Consider the following 23,781-nt stretch of genomic DNA (forward strand, 5'->3'; position numbering starts at 1 on the left):
TTAAGAAAATTTACAGTGAAAGGAAACTTAAAGGTATACGCAACCCTTCTCCCACGGACAGAGACATAAATTATTTATGTCTCTGCCACGGATTAGGATTTTCCTGATTTTTTTAATTTGACTTTTTTTCTTCAGTTTATTGCTCGTCAGGATTGTTTTTGGGTGAGCGCCCCCCCCCCCAACACACACTTTAAAAAACCGATGCTATGTGCCTGTCCACTGTATGCTTTTTGGTAGTTATCTTTTTGAAGAAAAAAATAATAGATGGGAAGACTAACTCTTAATTCTAATTAACGAGTAAAAAAGTTCGAAAAAAGAAAACTATATTCTACCATTTCTAATCCGTACGAGAAGGGGTGGTTGTAAAATATATTAAAAAGGGGTACCTTCCGCCAAAAGAAAATGCGTGCCTGTTATGTACAGTTTTAGATAATGAGATTTAAACCTGCAGCTGTAAAACGAACATAAAACCACTAAGAGTCTTTTAGTTTAAACATATTTTAAGGGATTGAAAAAAAGTTCTTACAACTTACTAATTCCTCTTCATAGTCTTTCGAATGACATAATTTATGAAACTTTGAAATACTGAAAATAACTTACCTTAACCTCTTAACCAGTTATAGAATGAAGCAAACCAGGTACGCACCCTGAACAAACGCACGGGAAAGTATTCTTATATAATGAACGCGCACCGCATAAAATAAGAATTGCAATCATTATTTAATTTAAAGCAATAAAAATTAGGCAGTTCAATGGGCATATTTTACCATACTAATAGTTAGGCCTTTTGTTGTCTTTTATTAACTATAAATTATCAACTCTTTAGAAAGCCGAATTTTTCAGTTCAATATTTTTCTTCAAAGTTCAAAGTTATTATCAATAAGTTGCAAGTTATAAGTGCATGCGGACAGGCATATATGTGTTACATATTCTTAAAAAGAGGGCAAACCGTACTGAGCCCCCCCCCCTTTTTTTTTGGCAAAGTTAGACAATCACATGACTATACTCATACCCCCTTTTTTTTGCTTGTCAAGATTTATGATAAGGTCTAACCCCCCCCCCCCTTCCTTTCAATTTCCGACGCCACTCGGAGATCTATAGTATGGAAAGTTTCGATGCCGAAAGTTTCGGTGCCCGAAACATAGACACGTGCCAGTAATGGAAGGGTGGATTCGAATGGTTTTATAGATGATAGACAGATTGATTCACTGAGTATATATATGCATATATAATTATATTCCTGTTTCTTTAACCAAGTGCGCAAGCTAGGTTAAACAAAAGAAAAAGATTTTCTACTAGAGCGTAAACTTCTGTCTATCACACTTGTACAGTTGTAAGTTGTGCCTCTCTTATTTAATATTAAGCCTCGTTGCTCACGCAGTGTTGAGAAACATGACGCAAGGTGGCATAAATCGAAAAAGAATGACAGCGTCCTCTTAAAAAAGGCAGTGGGGTCAATCCGATCATGATGGTTTATGATATATAACAACAACAAAGTGTCTGCTGATTATCAGTTGCAGACAAATTGTTTAAGATGTGTTAATCCAAGAACAGCGCCGATGTGGATTTTTTGCCTATTTCGGGAAATAGCAATATCTTTGAAACTTCCTGTAGACGAACCGTATTTCAAGTGAAACTCAAACAAAGGTGCCTACACGCAAAGTACCATCGTGATTTATCAAAATGGAATCGCTAGAGGAGGATTACATTGTGTTTAAGTGAAAAACGACCTTAGATTATTTTGGAGATTGTTATTGACTTATTGTGCGCTACAACAAGTGGCAAGGGAGACAACACCGAACAGCTGATGGGAAATCATCATACCAATCACGATGAAACCAGACAGAAATCAAGTCCAGAATCTCACGGCGGTGGCGTCTCCACTAGATCATCTGTATTTGGATCTAGTGCAAAGCTCAACTCAGCTTGTCTCATCAAACTCTTTCAGGTTATTGTCATTACACATCCCTCATAGAGTTCAATTCATTAAAAATTACTTAGTAATGTACATGGTATTTCAAAATTAAGTTTTTTAGACAGTAAGCAAACCAATTCAAATATCATGGGTAAAAAATGTATCTTCCCTATTTCACCAATCTTCTCCAAGATCCATATTTATATTTTCAATCAGAGACATGATGAACTATACAATTGTGTTGTCTCTTTCGTTTATTAATGTATAGTATGACTGTCAGTTTTATACCAGTGTTTGAAAAAACCGTCCGCCCAACTGCCCGAGATACATAACTTTTGGAACAAATTTGTTTGCACGAGCGCCCGACGGGACGTGGATATTTTTTGAGCCAAGTGTATATAATATCGGAATTGGAGTTTTGAGGATTTTTCACTGATTCTTGTCACACTATCGCTTTCCTTGTATGGTCTTTAAACAACAGTCAAAACAAGCGTTTAATTCACATAGACTATATGCTTGACATGTGAGATAGAGTCGCTAGTCATGCTAAGGAATAATGTAGGGAAATCTCAGCGAGATTCGTTGAGACTGAACATTTTTTTTATGTCTCTTCTGAATCTCAGACCAGTGCGGCACACAGTGATTCAGTAACTGATTCAGTAAAATTTGCCTCAACTTTGGCCGGTTGTTACGATAGAAATACACTGAATGAAGTAAACTTTTTACTTTGAACATCATTTTAATTCCTTATCGATATAAAATGTCCGTTTCCTATCGGTAAATGTTTCAATTTCAGAAAATATGAACTTGTTTGTATTTAATTCATTTCAACAATCTGAAGAGACGTCCGTCAAAATTTTTCAGTCTTGACAAATCTCGCTGAAATTAGTGGACGATAACTTTACAACCAAAAACAACAAGTTTTTGATGAAACAAAATCAAAAAACAGATTTTTGAATGTTTTAAATGCAAATTAAACAAATGTCAAATATTTTCTTCGGGCTGGTTGAATTTTTACAGGGCTGACAATTCATACTAGCTGTCAGTCCTGAGTGTCTAGCTAGTTTTCTGACAAGTTTAAAACACTGTTTATACTTTATTGTTTTCAAAAGAAATGAAACCGTTTCTTTATACATGTGACTGAAAGGGCAGGAAAAAGAAGCAATTATAGAAAAACAATAATTTCTACTAGTATATTTTAAACTGCATGTAAAGAATTTCTGTGTTATTCATCTTCCTTTATTTGTAAGAATTGCAAACAGATCATTCCTTGAAAAATTAATAACTTGCTTCAAATATCAACAAACTTAAAAAAAAAACACCCTAAAACCCATAGCCCCACTCCTTCATAATGGTACCTCAATACCCTAACCTCTTGATATATTTTTCTCTTTAATAAATGATTATGACAGCCTAGTTGGTTTTTGTTAAATTTCCTGCATTACGTAATATTTCATACTACATGTAGTAAACACCCATAAATGATACAATACGATTAATATTTTCTATGCCAAACAACATTAACGACTGCACATGCAGTATTCGTAGCGTCTTGAACACATTACAAGATATTTACTGTTTGATTTAATTTCGATCACCATGAAATGTCATAGTTTTGCATTTTTATTGTCCTAGGAAATCAACAGTACTTTGTCCTTGATTTTTAATATGCACAGCAAATACATGTACGCGGGTATGATAAGGCAACTCACAGCGATCAAATTCCTCTGGTCGATATGACGTCACAATAAGCAGCATGATGTCATATTTTACTCAGAAACATGTCGATTTTAACTTTATCTCTGGTTTAAATTATAAGAACTACAGACATAAAATATCACTAGAAACTCTTCTAACTGAAAATATCTTTGATTTCTCTCTATTACGTATAATTATCATTGATGACGTCACAAGCATGTTTAATAGAGAAGATCATGTCTGGAGACAAATCATCGGAATGCAGTGTAAACAATGCCGAAATAAGACTTATTTAATACAAATACCTGAGATTTAGATGAGTGTCAGTTAGAATATAATCAGGATAATACAGGCATGGATATTTTGTTTAATCAGCGAGTGTTATTAGGTAAGCGGATCGACATTTCTATGGCTTGACCAGCCTTTCCTCTGTCAGTGTGTACATAAAATGGCAAAAGTGTAACACTACCCCGGATATTAGGAAAGATGATTTTGGTAAATATCAACGGTATATGACCTAAACTACCTGAAAAATGCTGCTAGAATCGTGTGCTTTGTTGTATAAAACGAAAAATAAGTAGTATTATCAAAGAAATTTTAGAAGTTGAGAGGGTTTCCGATAAATATTTACAATATTTATTTAATGCGATGTACAATATGATTCTAGCAGTAATACTAATAAACATGAACTAATTGCCAATCGAATTATTGTAGCAAACATACAAATGAACTTCGGGGTAGTGTTACACTTTTTGATTTTTTGTTAAGGTAAAAAAGTGATCTATTTTTAACTGTCACGTGATACCATGGCACGGCATCTTCAAAGATTGAGTCGATTCCGAAGTAGAAAAATAATATCTTGGTGAACTCTTCACTTGGTATTAATATCCCGCGCTGTTTTCATAAAAATGAACATTTTTTAAATTGATCATAATTTTGACGGTCATTAAACTCGGAGTTGCCTTAACCTACCCGCGTATTGAAATCTGCATGATGATAAAATTCTGCCCTTGCAAATCAAGAGTTCCGCTTAACTATTGCTTTATTTCCATTAAATACCAGGTAAATGATGACTGGGTGATGAACAATTTTGTCATTTATTGAGAATTTACAAATAATATACAAAATTGATAAATGTACATGTATAGAAAACTTGAAACAATCATAAAGACAATAAAATATGAGACCTAAAAAGGGTGAATTGTTTGTTTTGTTCTTTAATTTATATACTTAGAGTATTTTAATCAGATGATACTCAAGACTCAGTGTACACATTTGTGTGTGATAAGGTGTTATTTCCTTCCTTTGTTGATGTTTTAAGTTGATGATAAAATTATTCTTTATTAACTCCAACTATATTCAACAGCTGTCAAATAGTGTACAATGTAAGAGTGCAGCATAGTTGTGGCCATTTTTAGACATCTTGTCAGAGAAGGAAAGCTCTCCTTAAAGATATACTGGCATGCAGTAAACCATTATCGATAAAACTTTAAATTTAGAATTCAAAACTTTTCGTCACAGCATAATAGTTTATGGGGAAAAAGTCATATCTTAAAATTTAAGGTTGATCTGATCAGTGAGGGTTGATGTGTTGACCACACACCCTCCTTAAATCCACATGTACTTGCTACACGGATCTCTCTCCCAGTGTCCATCTGTGCTAAGTATCCCAACCTTGTTTTCATCTCTTCACCACTCTTCACTGCTCCTTAACTTTGGTACTCTTCAGAAAACAGACAGTGACAACTATTTATGCCTTTCTCTGAAAAATTATTCATTTCTGTAGAGACACAACAATTTTATTGAAACTGTTTATTTTCGTGAATCCATTTACAACCTTGAACTTTCTTTTTTTTGAAATTGTAATTTATATGTAATGTGGTTAGCAACAATAAATTTAATGAGGCCTTGGGGCATAGTTTATAAAATGAAAAAAAAAAAGTTTACTTTAGTTCTAATTGGAAGTGCTAGAAGGCTTGCGCACAGAATATTTTTTTTTTGCACAGAATTTTTTTTTTCACAGCTGTTTCATTTGAAATAATGAGTTATTATTTCTTCCAGAAACTGGAATTGACAGCAGATGAACAAAACCGGCACCCTGGGGAACTCAGTCGAGCCACGTTTGAGGTGAGTCTCTGGGGACTAGGGAAGATCTTAGCTTGGTGAAGTAATAAACACTCTGGCTCCTGTCTTTGTCTTTCTCCCCTCATCTTCTGAAACAAAAGCAATAATCATAAAATTTGCAAACTAACTAAATTATATAAGAGGAAAAGGCTTTAGAACAGTGAGGGGATAAAAGTCAAATTTTGAAGTTCTTGTTAGTTTTGAATGCTTAAGATTCCCATTGTATTACAGCATTATTGTTCAGAAATTCTTTTGATTTAAAAGGAAAAGAAAATAAAGAGAAAAATTATTTTGATATAATATTTTCCCCTGAAATCTGTCCTCAGGTAATGCAGCTAGTAATGAGAATTTTGTAGAGCAATGACTTGCCCACAGATCAATGTCCTTTCCTTAAATATTGTCAGACACAATTGTCAACCATAATTGTCGTGTAAATATTGACTAGTTACACAAAATAAGCTGCAGAGATAAGGAATATATTGTCTTTAAAATTGTGCGTCAAAAGATTAACAGAACGTAAAACATGAGGACAACCCTGGCCTGGAACTTTGACATGATTAATGACATTATATGGCACTTGATATGGTTCTTAAATCATTAATTCAACACATTCTTGACCTATTTAGTCTTTGTAGAATGCATTTTTTTTGCTTGATGTATTTTTCAATCATCATTCAAGCAATTTTTTTTCTATGTATTTTTCCATCATCATGGAAGCAGTTTTTTTCTTGATTGTATTTTTCCATCATTAGTCATGATCTAAAGCTTTTTTAAAAATATTGGTGCAGTTGATCTTTATTCTTATTTGAATGGGCATTTTTTCTCTGGGATGATTTAGTCAATATAGAAGAACTTGTATATAGAAGTTAAAAAATTCCGTGAGCTATTTAATACTTAAATTTGCTGTAAATGCAATTTATTAATATGTCTATGTAGTATTTGTACATACCAAATCCTTAAAATCATTTATGAAAAGTAAAAAAAAATTACCATAATGAAGAGTGTCACATTGTCTTATGAAATTATATGAAGTAGTCAATTATTTTGTCATCCTTTGGAAATATCCCAAGTCCCTGTTGATGCATTTTGAAATTTAATGTACTGTAACGTACATACAGATTCATCTATTTGTTGGGAGTGCAATACTAGAACCTTGTGTAATTGTATAACGTTTATTATATATAATCTTTTTACTTCTTTCTTTCTGAACTCTGTATAAATTCATGCAGTCTGGGCCAATTATTGGATAAAACTTATTTTGAGAAATTAAGAAAAACTATTGTTCATAAAATTTTAACATTGGATTGTGGCAGTTGTTTGAAGTACATGTATCACCACATTATGTTTGGCATTTGTGTGTTGTGGGAGAGAGATGACCAAGCAGTGAAATTATCAAAATCACAACCCCCCCCCCCCCCACCCCCATAAAAAAAAAAAATTAAATTAAATCTTGAAAATTGTTTTGGTATCTAGAGGATATATTTACATTATATACACCAGTATTTGAATGTGAACGCTTGCATGTGTTGTAGAATGCCTTCCATGGCCCTCTCCACACATTTGGGAAGCTACTGTACACACAGATGGTCAGACAGACAGCTAGTGGGGACCGGGAAAGAATCACCAAAGAACAGTTCACCAAGGCTGGCAAGGAGCTTCTGAAACTGTACGATGAATCCTCCCAACAGGAGTACTACTTCAAACTGTTTGCCAGCGGAAAGGACCATCTCACAAAGGAGGGTAGGTCTCTCATAAGATTTTTCTGTGTTTTCTCTTTATTAAGATAAAAAATTACAGGGCATATTATGTTACCTGTGAGAAAGAGGGCAAGTTGCTGTGCTAATGTCAACTGTCCATAGGTCAACCTTTTTATTTTCCATGTCATAAAATGTAGAATACATGTAGCATTACAGCATTATAAATGCATAACCTCTGTTGAGGGTCATGATAGAGACCAAAGGTCACATGGTAAAACTACTGATATACATGCATTTGTTTCAGATGTATTTTAAGGAAGAGGTCATGCATGTATTTCACTAACTTTATCTATTTTAAAAAGCATATGCAAAAATAAAACTGATGAGATATAAAATTGAACTAGACTTTAAAGCATATCATGCTTTGTGGTATTTTCTCAGATGCTCTGCAGATGGTCAAGGTGTCCTATGCTCTCACTCTGTCAGCCACCATGATTCCTTACTCCAAGGGCAGCAACGATGATGCTTTGTTTGAGGGCATTGTTCAAGGCATGGTACGACCTCATGTTAGTCTACCTTGTATTGCAGTAGATACAAAAGCTTGTTCACATTTCTCTTGTTCTTTGAAGCAATTTGAATTTGTACATCTGAAAAGTGAAGAAAACTGTCTTTTGTATGCCACTGATTTAGCACAAGATCTATGTAAATCATGCATTTTTTCTTACCATGCTTGTTCTTTATATTAGTTTGGTATAAATGAGAGAGTGACATTCCAAGATTTTACCTCATGGTCTAAAAAGAACAGCCCTCATTTGTTCTGTGGGGTTCACAACTGGGTATACCAGATTCTCACTGGCTCGAAGATGCCTTCAGAACTGGTAAGTATTCATGTAATATAAAAGGAGAGAAAAGGGATAAGCATGGTGAGAGAAGTCAAAATCCCTCTCAATAAATAAGTCATTGTATGCTGAAAAAGGAAGGTTATGACTTTAATTGCAGTCTACCCAAATAAAAGGTACTAATTAGGTGATTAGCCAGTATGTATGACTCAGCACTTTGAGGGATCATGCTGTAAGCAGTACTTGTCAGAAGCTGTCATCAGCTCAGCACTGTTACAGGAGTTTTTCAATCACTGGATAATCATGATGTAATCTGGCAGGACTTGGCTTGAGAGACTATCCCAGCTCTTCTGTAATAACAAGGGGCTCCCCAGGGAGGGAGGTGTCATTGCAGCCTATATCTGATGTCAGCAAACATGTTCTGGCAAATTGTTATTTGTTTATAATAAAAGGCCATGGATTGATTTATGAGAAATGATACTTTTTTCAGTAAATGGGTTTGCTCATCCTTAAGCTCTGTTTGATGGGTTGTTTACATTGCCTTATTTCAATAGAATTTATTATTTTATTAGTACCGGTACATAAGTATTATGGGTTTGTTATTATTTTTTGCAGAGACTTATTCATACTGATTCTCCACATATTTTAATTAAGTCTCAAGTCTTGATCCATATTCTGTTATTCTTCTCACACATTTCACCTATTATTGATTATTTTAAAGCAGCTCAAATGTTAATTACTTTACCATTACAATAGGTAGTGATACCTTTTGAAATACATGTATGTCATTTCACTGTAAAACAGACAACATGTTTGCAGGAAAAATTTCATAATTGTAAAATTTTTAGACGTAATAACATGTACCGATAATAAATTTAATTGTCACTTTCTTTACACATACTAACAAGTGTCCCCATAATTTGAAACTTATGATTAACATTTTCATCCTAAGATAAAATACCAAACACAAAAACACAAAAAAAAATTGTCACGTTATAGATGATATTGAAGATGATGACAAGGTGATCAAACCAATGTACTGTAATTATCGGTACTAATGTACTGTACAGAAAGTAAATGAAATAATGTTTTGAGATAATAGATGAAGATTGCTACACAAATGATATTCTACTGACATATACGATTACCATAATATCACACATACAGTAAATCACGGTTATAGCGAAAATGCTTATAATGAATTGACACTTACAGCGAAGTGATTTTACTTTCTGTGGATTTATGACTTGTTGTTTACATGACAGATATAATGAATTACGCTTATGACGAAGCAAAATTGCCCATCCCTATACGTTATAAATGTGTTTTTCTGTATTTTGAAATCCCAGTAAACTAAGCGAGCACTGAACCACTGACTGTACAATTACAGGAAGCTGCTAAGGTTCCCCAGTTGGAGAGATTTGTGGAGGACAAGTATACTATGAGTATGGGGATGTTGTGGATGCTGACTACAGTCATACCTCAGTCCTATACCCACAACCCCGAGGAGAAAAAGGAGAAACAGAAAAGCAGTGAGAAGAACCCCCTGCTGAACTCTTACCACCTCATAATGAAGCTGGTGGGTGTACAATCAAATCTATAGTCTATATTAGTCTAAACAAATGGTACATATGTAGTGCAACACAAAAACGAGAAAAAAAATGTATCAATAGACAGGTCTGATTAAATAATAAGTAACGATGAATGAACTAAGAAATGTGGAAGGGTCAGGTTAAGTTAAAGAGGGAGCATAAACATTAAGAACTATACAAGATAAAGTATAAGAGTTTTAGTATTGTTAGACGAAACAGCTGTGAAGGCATTGTTTGAATATCAATCCATTCCCATTTCCATTCATATCATCTCAAAAAGTTCCCATTTATCAAATAAAAAAGGTAACCAAATCTCCTCAGATATTGAATAGTAAATCTAAATATTGAAGTATCTTCTTCAACTAAACAAATTTCAGTTTCCTTCCCCAACACTTTCATTGTACATGTATTTATTTGCACAAACTAAGAATGATTTATTATGTAAAACTTTTATGTTATTACCCAGTAGAGTAGTTACCAGTACATATATATTGAATTCCACAGTTACACATAATGCAATGCAACATCTTTTTAGTCTTTCTTGCAATGATTGAGAAATTGGGGATTTGTGTTGCATGCCCATATTTATATGAGTCTGTCTGAGTACCAATAGTGATGTGTAGTGATGTGATTATGCAAAGCATCAATGTCTGGCTGCATTCTCCACGTACATGATTATTGAATACTGATTATCTCATGGTGACTGACATTTTGATAAAGAGAGCTGATGATCTTTGAATATAAACAAAATATGCAACTGTTATCTTTTAACTTTCAAAACCTGTTGATTTGTACATGAAGGAGAAGATTTTTACTGATGGAAAATTGCATGTCCCATGGAGCTATAAAACAATAAGTTCTCTTGTGGGTTGTTCGAGATATCCCCTCTATACCTTTGTCTTTCATGAATAATTCATAACAAAACACATTGATTTTTTGATCCCGGTAGTCTCGTATCATTGATATCTGATGTTTGTTACCATATCTGTGAGTTCAAACAGTGCCACGTTAGGTAAAATAGATAAATTCATAATGGTGTGATGAGTTAATCTAATGAATCTGAAATATTGATTTGCAAAGAAATTCACAGAAGTGTGTATGCTTGTACTGGGGATATAGATGAGTGAAAGTCATCTTCTTGTGTCAGATCTACTAATATGTTTGTGGTCTATAAAGTACATGCACATGTACAAGGTATATGGCAGGGACATATATGTCTGTATTCCTTCCTTCCATCTGTCTGTCTATGCTTTACATTAAGCTCATTTAGAAGAAATTGAATTGCATACAAATATGAGAGAGAAGAGAGATAGGGAAGAGATGGAGAGAGAGAGCAATTCACCTGTACCATAACTTTATGACCTTGATCTTTTCCATGACTTTTACTTCAATATTCCTCATTTTGCCTGTACCTAAGTTTCAGAGAAACTGTTCAAGTCATTTTATTTACCGGTAATCAAATATCATACACTGATATATTAGAGGAATTTAACTTTGTCATAACTTTATCAGAGTGACTTACTCTTTGATCTGAACACTATAAATTTTATTTTCAACAAAAGAAATGAGGTACATTTTAAAAAGATATATACTTCATGTTTTGGTTTGGCCAATTTTGGATGTATCATCACTGACTTTTTTTTTTTTAAATCAAGTTCTTAAAGATTATTTATCATTGTCACTCCCTAATGTGAATACTGGTATAGCAAATATTTAGGTAAACAAGTATCTCATCTTTATACAACGTCTATAAATGTTTGACATTTTAAAAGTTGTCCATCTCTCTCTTCCAGGCTCAGCTGACCCGCTGCCAGAGCTGGACTTTACTGTACGACAGCAGGGAACACGGCCTCTCTCATAACAGGTCACACACCTTTATATCTGTAAAAAGACTCCATGTCTGTTGAAAGCTCTGCCTCCAAAATTAATGAAAAAAATATAAAATTACCTTAGCGAACCCCAGAAACGTACTGACATCTTTGTCTTTACAATTAAAGATACAATAACGCGGCTATGTTAAGGCTGTCCGAAGCTAAATATATATCGAAAAATGATACTATTTTAATTATCGAAAAATGCTTTAACCGAGTGAGTTTTTTTAACATTTTATTACATAAGTTAACAGTGGCATCAAACACTATATTTGATGTATTTTTGTGACGTCATATATTTTTCTTAAGCACGTGACGGGTGTATTCTAACACGGTAAATAATCTATAAAAATCGCATCGGCACAAGTGAATAATGACATTAAATCAAAAATATTTTTATGAAAAATCCTTCGATAAGTAATGTATTTTGCAGTTCTTGCTGGGGGTTCATATAAATATTTCGTTTATTTGAAATATTGTCAAAACATTTCGCACCGCCATCGAAATTAGGCACATTTTTACCTTTTAGGCTCAATTTACACAAAATCGGGTCAATCGGTAGGTTTCCCCCAGCAAGATTCACAGTGGTACTTATTTTCTCTCCCAATTTAACGTAAAATATACTAAGATTGTTTTAATCTTTCACTTGTGCCAAGCCGTTTTTTATATGCACATACATATCACCATTCATTAGATTACACATAGCAGGGGGAGTCTCAAAACCATTAGTTTATGAATAGTTATTTACCTATTACGAAGCTTTAAAACTGTTGATTTTTTATACTCCATATCGGTGATATTGAATTTAGTATCACTAATATTTACAACAGTGTCTATATGTAAAGGAATGAAGCGGTTTTATTATGCACAATGAATATCACTTATTACGTTACGATACATTCCCTAAGAACGATCGAAAGGAATGCAGATCGTGACGTCAAAGTTAACTATGACGTCATATCTTATGAAGTACAGACAAGTGACTTTCTACATATCGCTGTGAAATTACTCAGCCTTAACATAGCCGCGAATAAACATAACTAACCATTTTATTTGTTACAGATTTCATCACCATATTTCATCATATCATGGCCCCACTATTACTCTGATTTCCTTTGAGGGTAGGAATACATACTGTCTGGCACTGGACAAACCATGGAGGTAAAGACTTCACCATAGAGTACTGTGCTCAAGGGAGGAAACTCTTTATATTTTCAATACTGACATATGATTGTGTGATTACCTGCATCACACAGGGAAAAGTGCCTCATATTATTTTCATGTGATTTCCTTTTCATATGAAAATCATGCAGAATTCATATGAGATTCATGCTAGCCACTCTTGCCCATATGTATTAAGGTACTTCTCAGATTTTAGTGATTTGTAAAGATAGACTAATATTACTTGTAGAGAGGGCTCCAGCAGGTTTGGGGGAGAGGATTCAATGCTAATACAGATCTCACCTATCTTCAGAGTCATGCAAAGTAAGTCAGAAATGGTCTTTACACATGTACAATTATTATATAAATAGTGCCTGTTTGGGAGGGTAACAGTTGAAATTGACACCCCGAGAAAACCATTGTCAACCGACGCGAAGCGGAGGTTGACAATGGTTTTCGAGGGGTGTCAATTTCAACTGTTATCCTCCCAAACAGGCACTATTTATTTTGTTATACTGAATGTCTTTTTTAAAATTTTTAAGAAAATTTTACTGCTTTTATATAGGAATAACGTGAATTCTACAGCGAACCGTACGCGCATAATTTTCGCGCATGTAACATTTTTTAATGTTACCCGTTGCCAAGTGCGTTGCTAACGCTGAGGGTAATAGTAAATATTATTAACTGCGTCTTAACTAATCAGATTTCAGTATTTAACATGAAAGTATAACAATAAGGCATACTAGTTATCAAATAATGAATAAATAAAACAGGCTTATTTCATTTAAAAAATGTACCTTATTCAGTAACATAAAGTATTGTTTATTTTTTATTTCCAGATAACTCAAATATTGACATATTGTTTATTAATGTAATAGGGGTTGATTGATGAATACATCACTAAAAGATGTTAGAAAATTGAAGGTACCAGGTAATCACATATGTTTTTAAATTAAGGTGGAGCCCCACTCGTAACATGGAATGAGTATTCGCGTGACCTTCGTAAGGGTATTTACTTGGGCAAGGAAGGAAGGTCTCTGGTGCTATTTATTCCCGCAGACTTTGACTCGGTGGAACACTTTGGAGTGAACTGTGCTCTTCACAAAATAGAAGTAACTTTAAGAAATACATTCATAACACATTGCTATTAATTTGTTGAAGCCCAGTTATGGGTAGTTATGGAGACAATTTTGTTTGATAGATGTGGGGATGTGGCCCGTCCCATATCCTGGAAGAACAGGCCAAGCAGAAGAAATGGGAGAAAAAGGAAGCTGAGAAACAATCCGCAAAGAAGGTAAAAAAAAAATATAGGTGAAAGAGACTGAAAAGAGAAATGAGAATAGTGCTGTAGTATGATGTCAGTATGCATTTATGTAAAAAGTGTATTCGGAGAGATAGTAGGATATTAAATTTGGCGCATAGCCATTCATGTTTAAAAGAGCATAATGTCTGCTAATGTATATCATGTTTTTTATAAGTAACTGGGTATATTTTTTTTAATTATTCAATTATGAAAGTAAAATCAAAAAGTTATTTAAATCTGAATATCATGTGCATGTTATACATGTATTGCCTTCAATAATTGTATATGGGTATGTATACATTTCAGCTCCACCTTGATGTTGGAAAATGGGAAGAGAACCCAGACAAGCAGATTCTTCAGTGGGGTGGAATCAACGTTGAGCATCAGTACTCCCGAGACAGTGGTTTCTAAACAGCTCCAGTTCAGGGGCCATTCTCAGCGGGAACCAGTTTATAGAAATTGCATTTCATTCCACATTTAATAAGTGTATGCCAGAATCAAGCTGTGTGTGTGTGTGTAATTAAAAGACTGATAAATTGATTATACACCTGTACATAGCAATTTTACCGGTTTATACTGGTAGCTGTCAATTTAACCGTTATCTTTTGCAGTATAACTTAACAACCACACACAAAGTATAACTCTTGATAGCCTCTATCTTTTTAATTGAGATTCATAGTGTATAAACCGTCCTTCTGGATATGAATATATACAGTAAAGATTTGTAACAAAATTTGTAACTTGTATTTTTAACACAAACATTTATATATTCTGGTACCATCTGTTTGCAGGTATACTGTGGTAAAATTACTTTGGAATGTACTGTTTCAATGCAAAATGTAATCAGTACATGATGATTAAGTTATTGGTTTTCAGGCAGAATCTCAAAAATTGACATTCCATATTCAGATTTTTAAATTCAGTACTCTAAAAATAATTTTGTTGTTACTGCATGACAACTAAATCTGAATGGTTTTTTGTGTCATTCCCCTTTGATATAAGTTTAAGGGGAAGTATTATGTTATAAAAGTACTTGTATAATGCTGTTATGTATTATTTTTGAATGGTTTGTATAGATTTTCCTGTACACGAGTGTATATGGCAAGTTTTATGCATGATTTTTTTTCTATATCCAAAATATTACATGTTTTGGGTTACCTGTAATGTGTACATTTAGGTCTTTATTCTGTTTTGAAAAGAAGGGAAAGTATAAAGTGGTGCTATCAGTCAACACAGTCATAGAAGGTCAAGTTTCGGGCATTCAGTGATAGGTGAAGGTCTTGCCTTTCTGATTATTTTGTACGTGTAAAGAGCAGTTTCAGCTTCATTTATAGGGCTGTTCTAGCCATCCATTTGTTTATATGGAGTATGGATGTTCTAATGACTGAGCGACAATCATGCTTGTGCTTCCTTATTTTGAATTTTTTTCTCATACTACTAGTATTTGGTTTACAGACCAGAAGTCTTTGGAACTAAACAATCTTTCTGTCTCATTCAACAGCAGTAACTTTAAGTTGGCATATTTAGAATCAATGTAATATATACTTGTTAAAATAGAATGGAAACTCTTTGCTCTTTGTGCACTGAATGTCACATTGAAATGCATTGGAACACACTTGAAAGGAATTCATATATTGTCTAGTTAGTGAATATAGCTGTGTTTAAAAACAGATTTATTTTGAGAAGGTTATGTTTATTTAAATATATAAAATAAATTGAGTTACGTTTATTTCATTGACATTTCAGCTGGTTAGGAAAATTCATTTTTTAAAGTGCTATGAAATGTTGGACAACACCTTGAATGAATCCATAGATTTGTGATATTGTATGAAGTATAGAAACTTTTTTTTTCTCTGATTGGGTCTGGTTTAAGCATGTATCTTGGAATGTTCAGAGATATCTTAATTGTAGTTCCTCAATTTGATGTAGTCCCCATTGTTTATTTGTTAGCGTCATGTGTTTATTCAAGAAAGCTAGACAGGTCTATGTAATTCCAGGGTAATTTTGTTGTCAAATGTTCTGACTGAACCTTTTATCCATTATATGAAGGGGATGAAATTTCAGGCATTTGTAAATTAATGACATTTGTAAAAGTTTTTTAAGTTAGAATCTCAATGTATTGAACTTCTTTTAGCTGTCTGTAGATCTATGTCATATATTAGGGTAATTTTTCTTCAGTTCCTTAGATAAAACCAGTTTCGTGGTTTTTGTTGAGATGATAACCGTGCAAGTTGATTTGTGTTTACAAGGAATGATTATGTTAAAAGTTAAAAGTAACAAAATGGTTTAATAGATCAATAGATAGGTATGTCTGTATTTGTATGTATTGAAAATGCATGTATATCTTGTATTTGATACTAGCTTGTACATATAAAATGATGGAAAGTTAATAATAAGTGAAAGAAAGAGTTAAAGTCAATAATATGTTTGAGAAATCCAGAAGTAGCTAGTGATATGTATCTTCGTCTTCTTAGATCTGGAATTAATTTGAGTTAATTATAGGAAAATTGAATTCTGTACATGTTTTTTATGTGAAATGTGGTGAACTTCTGAGTTGTATTCTAAGTGAAATGTTGGTTGAGAATAATACTTTTTTCCTATCAGATGGTTATTATTTCATCACCATGTTAAAAAAATCCTCTTTTTTCAGTGTTAGGTGATAATATTATCTAATTAAGATAGTTCAATGGAAATTACATGTACAGTAGCTAGATTATGTTAATTAGATATTGAAATACTAGTTTTCAGAAAAAATATGTAAAATGGGAGAGAAAGCAAAAATTCAAGAATGCGATCTTACTCTGGGTAATGATTTATTGTATATGCCAATGATTATAAATTATGGTGCTTGAATGTATATTGTTAGCATCATTATCATAATTATTTTTGTATCCATCATTAAGAAAATGATGATCCAATAATTCCCAATAAAACCTTGAAATACTATGGTGTCTTTATTGTCAGAAAGCTAATTAAAGGTCAAGATCCTGTAAATTAAAGGAGGCTACAGGTTTATGAAATTTAAGATAAAAATTATCAGTGATGCTTTATAACAATAGGTTTGTTTGATCAATGATGTGGTGTACCGAGGCTTAAATTTTCTGATAAACACAGAGAAGAAAAAAGTTTTAAAAAAATTGGAGTTTTGTCTATTTTTGATTTAATATGAAATATACCCAGAAAATATTTAACCTGCAGTCTCTCCAAAAATGGAATTGAACCTATTGATGTCTAATTGAATACTTGCCTGTCAGATTCATTATCGGGGTTACTTTTCCCATAACTTACTGGTAATATAAAAATTAAAATATCAGGAAATTGTTTTATTTTTACAAAATTTCTCAAAAGCTGTAAGTATGGGGAAAATATATATCAAATCAATTACATCATAATGGTTCTTAGCACCAAAAAGACACTCTGGAATCATTTACTATAAACCTTGGTTTGTTTACACAATTATATATCAGATTATATCAATTATATCGAATTGTCTCTGGTAAGTGTATACAAATGAAGGAAATACATATATATACTCTCTCTCTCTCTCTCTCTCTCTCTCTCTCTCTCTCTCTCTCTCTCTCTCTCTCTCTCTCTCTCTCTCTCTCAGATTCGCCCATCCCCAACGTTGCATCAGATAAGTCCATGACCCTTGGAAAAGCTGTAAACGTCATTCTATATTTAGTTAACCAATCACCGCTGACTATCTTGTGACGTACTTTTCTCGAAATCCATCGACGAAGAGACACATCAGCACTTCCGGTTATTGCATTGATCGACAAACAACAACTACTATGACTTAGACAGATTTCCAACAACAAATCACCGGAGAGTGCTGACTTCAGCCTACCATGTTTTACGGAAAACGAACCAAAACAGCTTAATACGGAATACAAACCAAAATCAACCTAAAATGTCTCTGTTAACACCGAAAACGATCGTAATTACCACCGTCCCCGGGAAGACGCAGTCCAGACCCATCACTGTACAGGCCCCAATGGACGTGGACTATTATTCGGAGGATCAGGATGGAGGGCCAAGAAAGAGGCGTCGGCTAACGCACCTGTCTCCAGAGGAAAAAATGATGCGAAGGTAAATACTTGTACCAAAGTTTCTTAGAAAATTGGCATGCCAGCTTTTATGTTGTTGCCGAACATATGGGAACAATAAATTTGCAAAACTGTTAAGAAAATGTAATACAAGCACATACATAATTTATTGAATATTTTCCCCTTAGAAAATTGAAGAACCGTGTAGCAGCACAAACTGCACGTGACAGGAAGAAAGCTATGATGAGCGACCTCGAAATCCAAGTAGCAAAATTGATGGAAGAAAACAAACGTCTACAAAGAGAAAACAGTAACCTCAAACACAGATCTTCTGCCTTGTTGACGGAAAACTCGTCGCTGAAGGAACGTCTTGGATCGGACGGTTCGCTGGTGAAGCTGGAGGAGGGGACCTCGGGATCTGCAGTATCCTCAGTCTCTCTGCCGCGGGGACACGCCCCTTCTCCATCTCTACCAGTGATGCCTTACGTTCTAACTCTGTGGTAAGCACTCAATAATCTTCAAATTTATCTCTAACAGTTATATCATACGCCAAATATAACAATTCTGTAATAAGCAATCAACAGAAAAACTCATTCACATTAGCTAAAATCATATAGTTGTGTCTGAATGACATGGTAGTTAATTGTTGAATCTGTCATTTTTCAGTCTTTACTTGGCAATGTACACAAAAGTGCAAGTTCCCCCGAGCAAGCTACAGACATTGATGTCAAACCTGTATGCCAGCTCCAAATTAAGCCAAGCGGAGATACCCAACCTGGAGCCGATTCTTCAGTGGTGGGGCCGTCACCAGCAGAATTGGAATCCATCAATGAACTGATTAAATTTGATCATGAGTATTATAAAATCGAACCCCTCACCCCAGAGCCCGGCTTGGAGGTCATCGTCGATTCAGGAGTAAATTCTTCCGTTGAAATTCAATCCGACACAATGTGCATTGTTCAAAACCTAAAAACCGAATTTCCTTCTCAAAAGGATTGTGTTCAGACAATTTCTGAGGACTCCCTTGTTTCTTCTATTGAAGACTTTGTGGACTTAGAAAAAGAAGTGTTGAATGTTTTGCCAGAGATAAACATTGATCTTCTGAATGAAATTGAAAGCCTCATTGAAGATGACCTCCAATCTCAGGCCATTCCTGATTCCACAGATGAAGTTTTACAAAATGGACAGATCTTGCTGCCAGTCGAACAGAATAAGAAACTTCAGAGTGAACTGTTGCCACCAGTAGAAGAGAAAAGTTCTCTGAAGAGGAAACACTCCCAGACATGTACTTCTTCATCCGATCTCCTCTTCCTAGAAGATTGTTTAACCGGCAGTGACTCTGGGATTAGCAGTGACTATAGCGAGGCTGGCTCGCCCTACAGTGACATTTCTGGAGGGCTGTCAGATAATGTCTGGGAGGAATCTTTCTGTGAACTATTCCCTGACCTGATGTAAACAGTTACTGTGAAGTTCATTGTTCTGTACATACATACATGTACATTTATACTCTATATTCTCATAATTTATTCAGAAGGGATGCCTTTCTCTCATTTTAACATGTACATAATGTTCATTTTGTGAAATAAATCTTATGGAAAATGGGAATATGTAGTTTTTCTTCTGATGGAAGGCAATTTTATTTTATCAATTTGGATAAGAACAGATACATGTAAAAATAATGTGAAAATCTTGAGATTTAATTGGTAGCTAGTTCATGTGATTCGATCTGTCATGAAGTTGGAACAAAGGATAAAGAAGGAAGTAAGGCCTTCAGAGGATATCCAACATTTATATTTAGAATAAATTTCATATAGCGTAAGTCTGTATTCCTGCAAAGAATCCAAGGTCCTTACAAACATGTCTTTGTGCTTACAATCTTTTTATAACTTCATAGGAGGTATTTGGCCAACAAGCCTTTTCTCTTCCTGTTTAAGCAGGGACAGGAAGTTCCCAAGCTTTATTGATTGTATGGTAGATCAAGATTAAATTCCCTTGCTGTGAAATGATCAATACCTTGATAATGCTAACCTTCTGTTGCCAAAGAACTGATAAATATATTTAACCTGGAATGGGACAGTTCATGCTTTGTACCCCTGTTACTAGGAAGTTTTTTGTATAATCTGTTCCAGCCCACCTTGAACAAAAATAATTTGGAAAACTATTGGATTCATCTCTCATAATTTCAATTTTATATCATAAATGTAGAGAATACATTAATTTGTCCAAAAAATACATCAAATTAGTATATAACATTGAAACTCTTATACAGTGTAATATCATTTTGGGCTTTAGGGAATTCAAATAATTTTTTATCAACTATTTGGTGAGAAAAATGAAAAAATCTCATCTATCATGTTTTAAGTAAAAATTATTTTAATTTCCAGCAAGAACACTTCATTTTGATCAAATTTATCATACAAGATCAGTAATGAAAATTGAGGCAACCATTATAGAATTGTTTGTTTGCATTCCTCAGACAAGTTATCCACTCAATACTTTTTTAGAACAAGTTGAACTTTACTTATTATTGGATTGAAATCATGCTCATGGTTGTTGGTCATCGGTATCTCGAACACTGACATCTCGAATACAATGGATATGTCAAAGTGATTTATAAGTCCCAACCACCATTTTACCCTTGATGTCTTGAATACTTAGATATCTCAAAGTTTTTAATCAGTCCCATCTAGTTGTAGATAAAGAAGTTTGATTGTATCTGTGTTTTATTTAGTTTTTCAGGCATTGAAAATTAAAATTAAAAATCCAATAATTCATCATTGGGTTAGGAGGGGAAAACAACTCATAGTTATTTAAAGGTGTATAAAAATTAAACTTATTTTAGTTTTAATGATATCAAAAATTTTGTACAACTGCCTTGAAAATATAGTAAATAATTTTAATTAAATAAAGGTGAGTCACTTTTCACACCATGCCTATATATTTGATACAGAGCACTATATAAGGAATGCTTGGCTGTTGAATGTTTCACAATTTGCATTTAATTTATGCAAACTTTAAGCCAACAAAACAAAACAAAATGGTTGATTGAGCAGTAGCAAGTACATGCACCTACACAAAGTACATTATATGTACTTGTATTAAATGATGCATGCCTAACTTTAAAAGCATCTCATACTTTTGTTGTTTACCTGTTGGGATTCAACTTCCCAACCCTCTAATTCATTACAGACTCAAAACTACAAAATGTAATACAGAATTAAAATAATATAGTCAATGTATATTTGTAACTATGGGTTATGTATCAAACATTGAATTTTAGTTTTTATATCACAGATAAAATAACATGGCAATAATTATTTTTATAACAGCTTAACAATATAATAAAGAGAATCAACATGCATGTAAATTTGATCCATAATTTGTAACAGCTTATTGTCTCATTAAAATATCAAGTCATCCTATGTAACAGGTTGAGGCTATCAAAATGAAATGAAATATGTCAACAGATGCACCACAATCAATGTATAATCTGGTTAAATTTCCCATCATTGTGAGTTATATATTTTATTTTATCTCTGGAATGGTTTGAAATCTGTGGTTCCGTCAAACACAACTGGGTCGAATTTGAACATATCTGGGTGTCCCATGTGTGGAGTGTTGTCTTTGAAGTCCGACGTGCTCCATTGGAAGGGAGCGAACTGATCATATGTAGGTCCACTGATGGCCACAAACTGCATCGCCTTGAACATTGCGCTGTTTGTTAGCTAAAGATATAAGATTTAACACAAAGTTAATAGCCATGAAAGACTAAATTATACCATTATTTCCCATATTAAAAAATGGGAACTTACCGAAATTAGAATCAAGAAACCTGTTTAATTATAGCATGCATGCAATTACCGGTACAAGTATCGTTCATAATACATATTTATATTGAAGGAATCTATATCATAAACTGGGTATATTCTAACGTAGAATTATGTCACCTCCAACCAAAAATGATAGAAATTGCTGTAAGTATTGCAGTAGACAAAAAGCTTTAACTTTACAGGTACATACCAGTATGTACACTTGATTGACATAATATTTATGATAGAAATTGCTATACTCTGAAGTGAAGAAAACACTATGGCATTATAAGTAGATGTACATGTACACACTTGAATGAGTGAAATGGAGTACAAAGTAGTGACCTTCATATCAGTGCCACCATGTGATCTGTGACCCAGGGCTCCAAACGGGTAGGTTCCATTGGCTGGGTTCAGGTCACAGCGAGCAGAAATAGAATTTTCTCCACTGTAGGGCGGAGTACAGTTGCACCGAGATAATGGGTCATGAGTAAAATCATTATACCTAAAATAAAGTGTAAAATCATTGTGCATTTTTAATAATAACATGATTGTTTTAATTTAGCCAAGTTAATCTTTAAAGGGGATTAATGTATTGAAAATCATCAACCAATATCAATTAGTGAATAACATTCACTGGGGCCAAGCCCTTGAAATTAATGTTAAAACGGGCTTGGCCCCTGTGAATATCATTTAATTCTAGAACTGAACATATCTGACCTCATCAAGCTCATCATAGATTTAAGGTCAGTGACCTTAGTATTATCTCTCTTGAAGATTCTAGCTCGAGGACTTCCGTTGTAAGAGAACCAGTCTCCATATTTCCTGACGTTCTCATTTCCACCACTTTTGTTGAAAATTATAGGGAAATACCTACAAACAAATGAACATTTTAACACTTAATAAAATCCGTTTCACTTTGGAATATAAGCAACTTAAAAGATGTATGACTATTTGCAGGATGTGAAAGCTTGAACTTTATGTAATTTTATGCGTAAGAGATAAACAACTTACGGGATGTTATAGCTGGGCCAGTATGATTGTTTCAAGATCAAATCAGTCTTATCATCGGCAGCCATCATTCCCCTTGAAAAATAAAACAACGAGATGGCTTTCTTGGAATATGGAGATCTAATTCAACCCACATTAATCCATGATGCTTATAAACAAATTGAAGCCCTTTAAATTACAATTAATAAAATTACACACTGAGGTTGATCCGGAATTCAAGACAAATGGTATTTCTATTAAACTCATTTTGTCTCAAAAAGTTTGTCCAATGATATGAAGGAACAATAAATAGTTTCATACTGTTTTACAGGATTGCATTTTTTACAAGGATAAGGTAAGAGTGTGCAACCTACGGAATTTGCTCCACAATATGAAGAAGCTTGGTCATGTTGGCTGATCCCGTCACAAACTGTTTGTAGTCTACCACCATCCACTGGTTGTTGTACCTGAAAATAAAAAGTTTCTCAGAAAAATATGATATCTCCCTAACTTATATGTCAGACCTGTGACATACACAGAATGTATATGTGGTACATAAACATTTAAAAAATCTACTATGTACTGTAAATTAACTATAATTTCACTTACTGCTGGTTAAGAAATAAGAAAGGAATAATTTATTTCCATGAACAGGTCATCCTGTATTTATTTTACTGTAGATTCCTTATTTTATGCTAGTACCGGTACTTAATTCTGCGATTGAACGATTTACCAT

At 33.8% G+C, this 23,781-nt stretch overlaps 3 protein-coding genes across 3 annotated transcripts; 2 read left to right on the forward strand and 1 right to left on the reverse strand.

Annotated features, from left to right (window-relative positions):
• Positions 1 to 1,580: 1,580 nt before the first annotated feature.
• LOC128189085 (uncharacterized) lies at positions 1,581 to 15,808 on the forward strand. The gene is made up of 12 exons (XM_052860535.1): positions 1,581 to 1,948; positions 5,675 to 5,740; positions 7,270 to 7,477; positions 7,876 to 7,988; positions 8,181 to 8,312; positions 9,664 to 9,852; positions 11,659 to 11,729; positions 12,799 to 12,897; positions 13,148 to 13,221; positions 13,855 to 14,009; positions 14,099 to 14,191; positions 14,507 to 15,808. Exons 1-12 carry the CDS (start codon positions 1,808 to 1,810, stop codon positions 14,609 to 14,611), a joined length of 1,446 nt encoding a protein of 481 aa, XP_052716495.1. The 5' UTR covers positions 1,581 to 1,807; the 3' UTR covers positions 14,612 to 15,808.
• Positions 15,809 to 17,940: 2,132 nt separating this feature from the next.
• On the forward strand, positions 17,941 to 19,851 carry LOC128190612 (uncharacterized). The gene is made up of 3 exons (XM_052862731.1): positions 17,941 to 18,289; positions 18,435 to 18,746; positions 18,939 to 19,851. Exons 1-3 carry the CDS (start codon positions 18,111 to 18,113, stop codon positions 19,699 to 19,701), a joined length of 1,254 nt encoding a protein of 417 aa, XP_052718691.1. The 5' UTR covers positions 17,941 to 18,110; the 3' UTR covers positions 19,702 to 19,851.
• Positions 19,852 to 21,776: 1,925 nt separating this feature from the next.
• Positions 21,777 to 23,496, reverse strand: LOC128187602 (putative phospholipase B-like 2). Its single transcript, XM_052858015.1, has 4 exons — positions 23,420 to 23,496; positions 22,776 to 22,928; positions 22,368 to 22,560; positions 21,777 to 21,971 (listed from the first exon to the last, which is right to left on the reverse strand). Exons 1-4 carry the CDS (start codon positions 23,494 to 23,496, stop codon positions 21,777 to 21,779), a joined length of 618 nt encoding a protein of 205 aa, XP_052713975.1.
• Positions 23,497 to 23,781: the final 285 nt, after the last annotated feature.

This window comes from Crassostrea angulata, chromosome 6, assembly GCF_025612915.1.
Source record: "Crassostrea angulata isolate pt1a10 chromosome 6, ASM2561291v2, whole genome shotgun sequence".
NCBI lineage: Eukaryota > Metazoa > Mollusca > Bivalvia > Ostreida > Ostreidae > Magallana > Magallana angulata.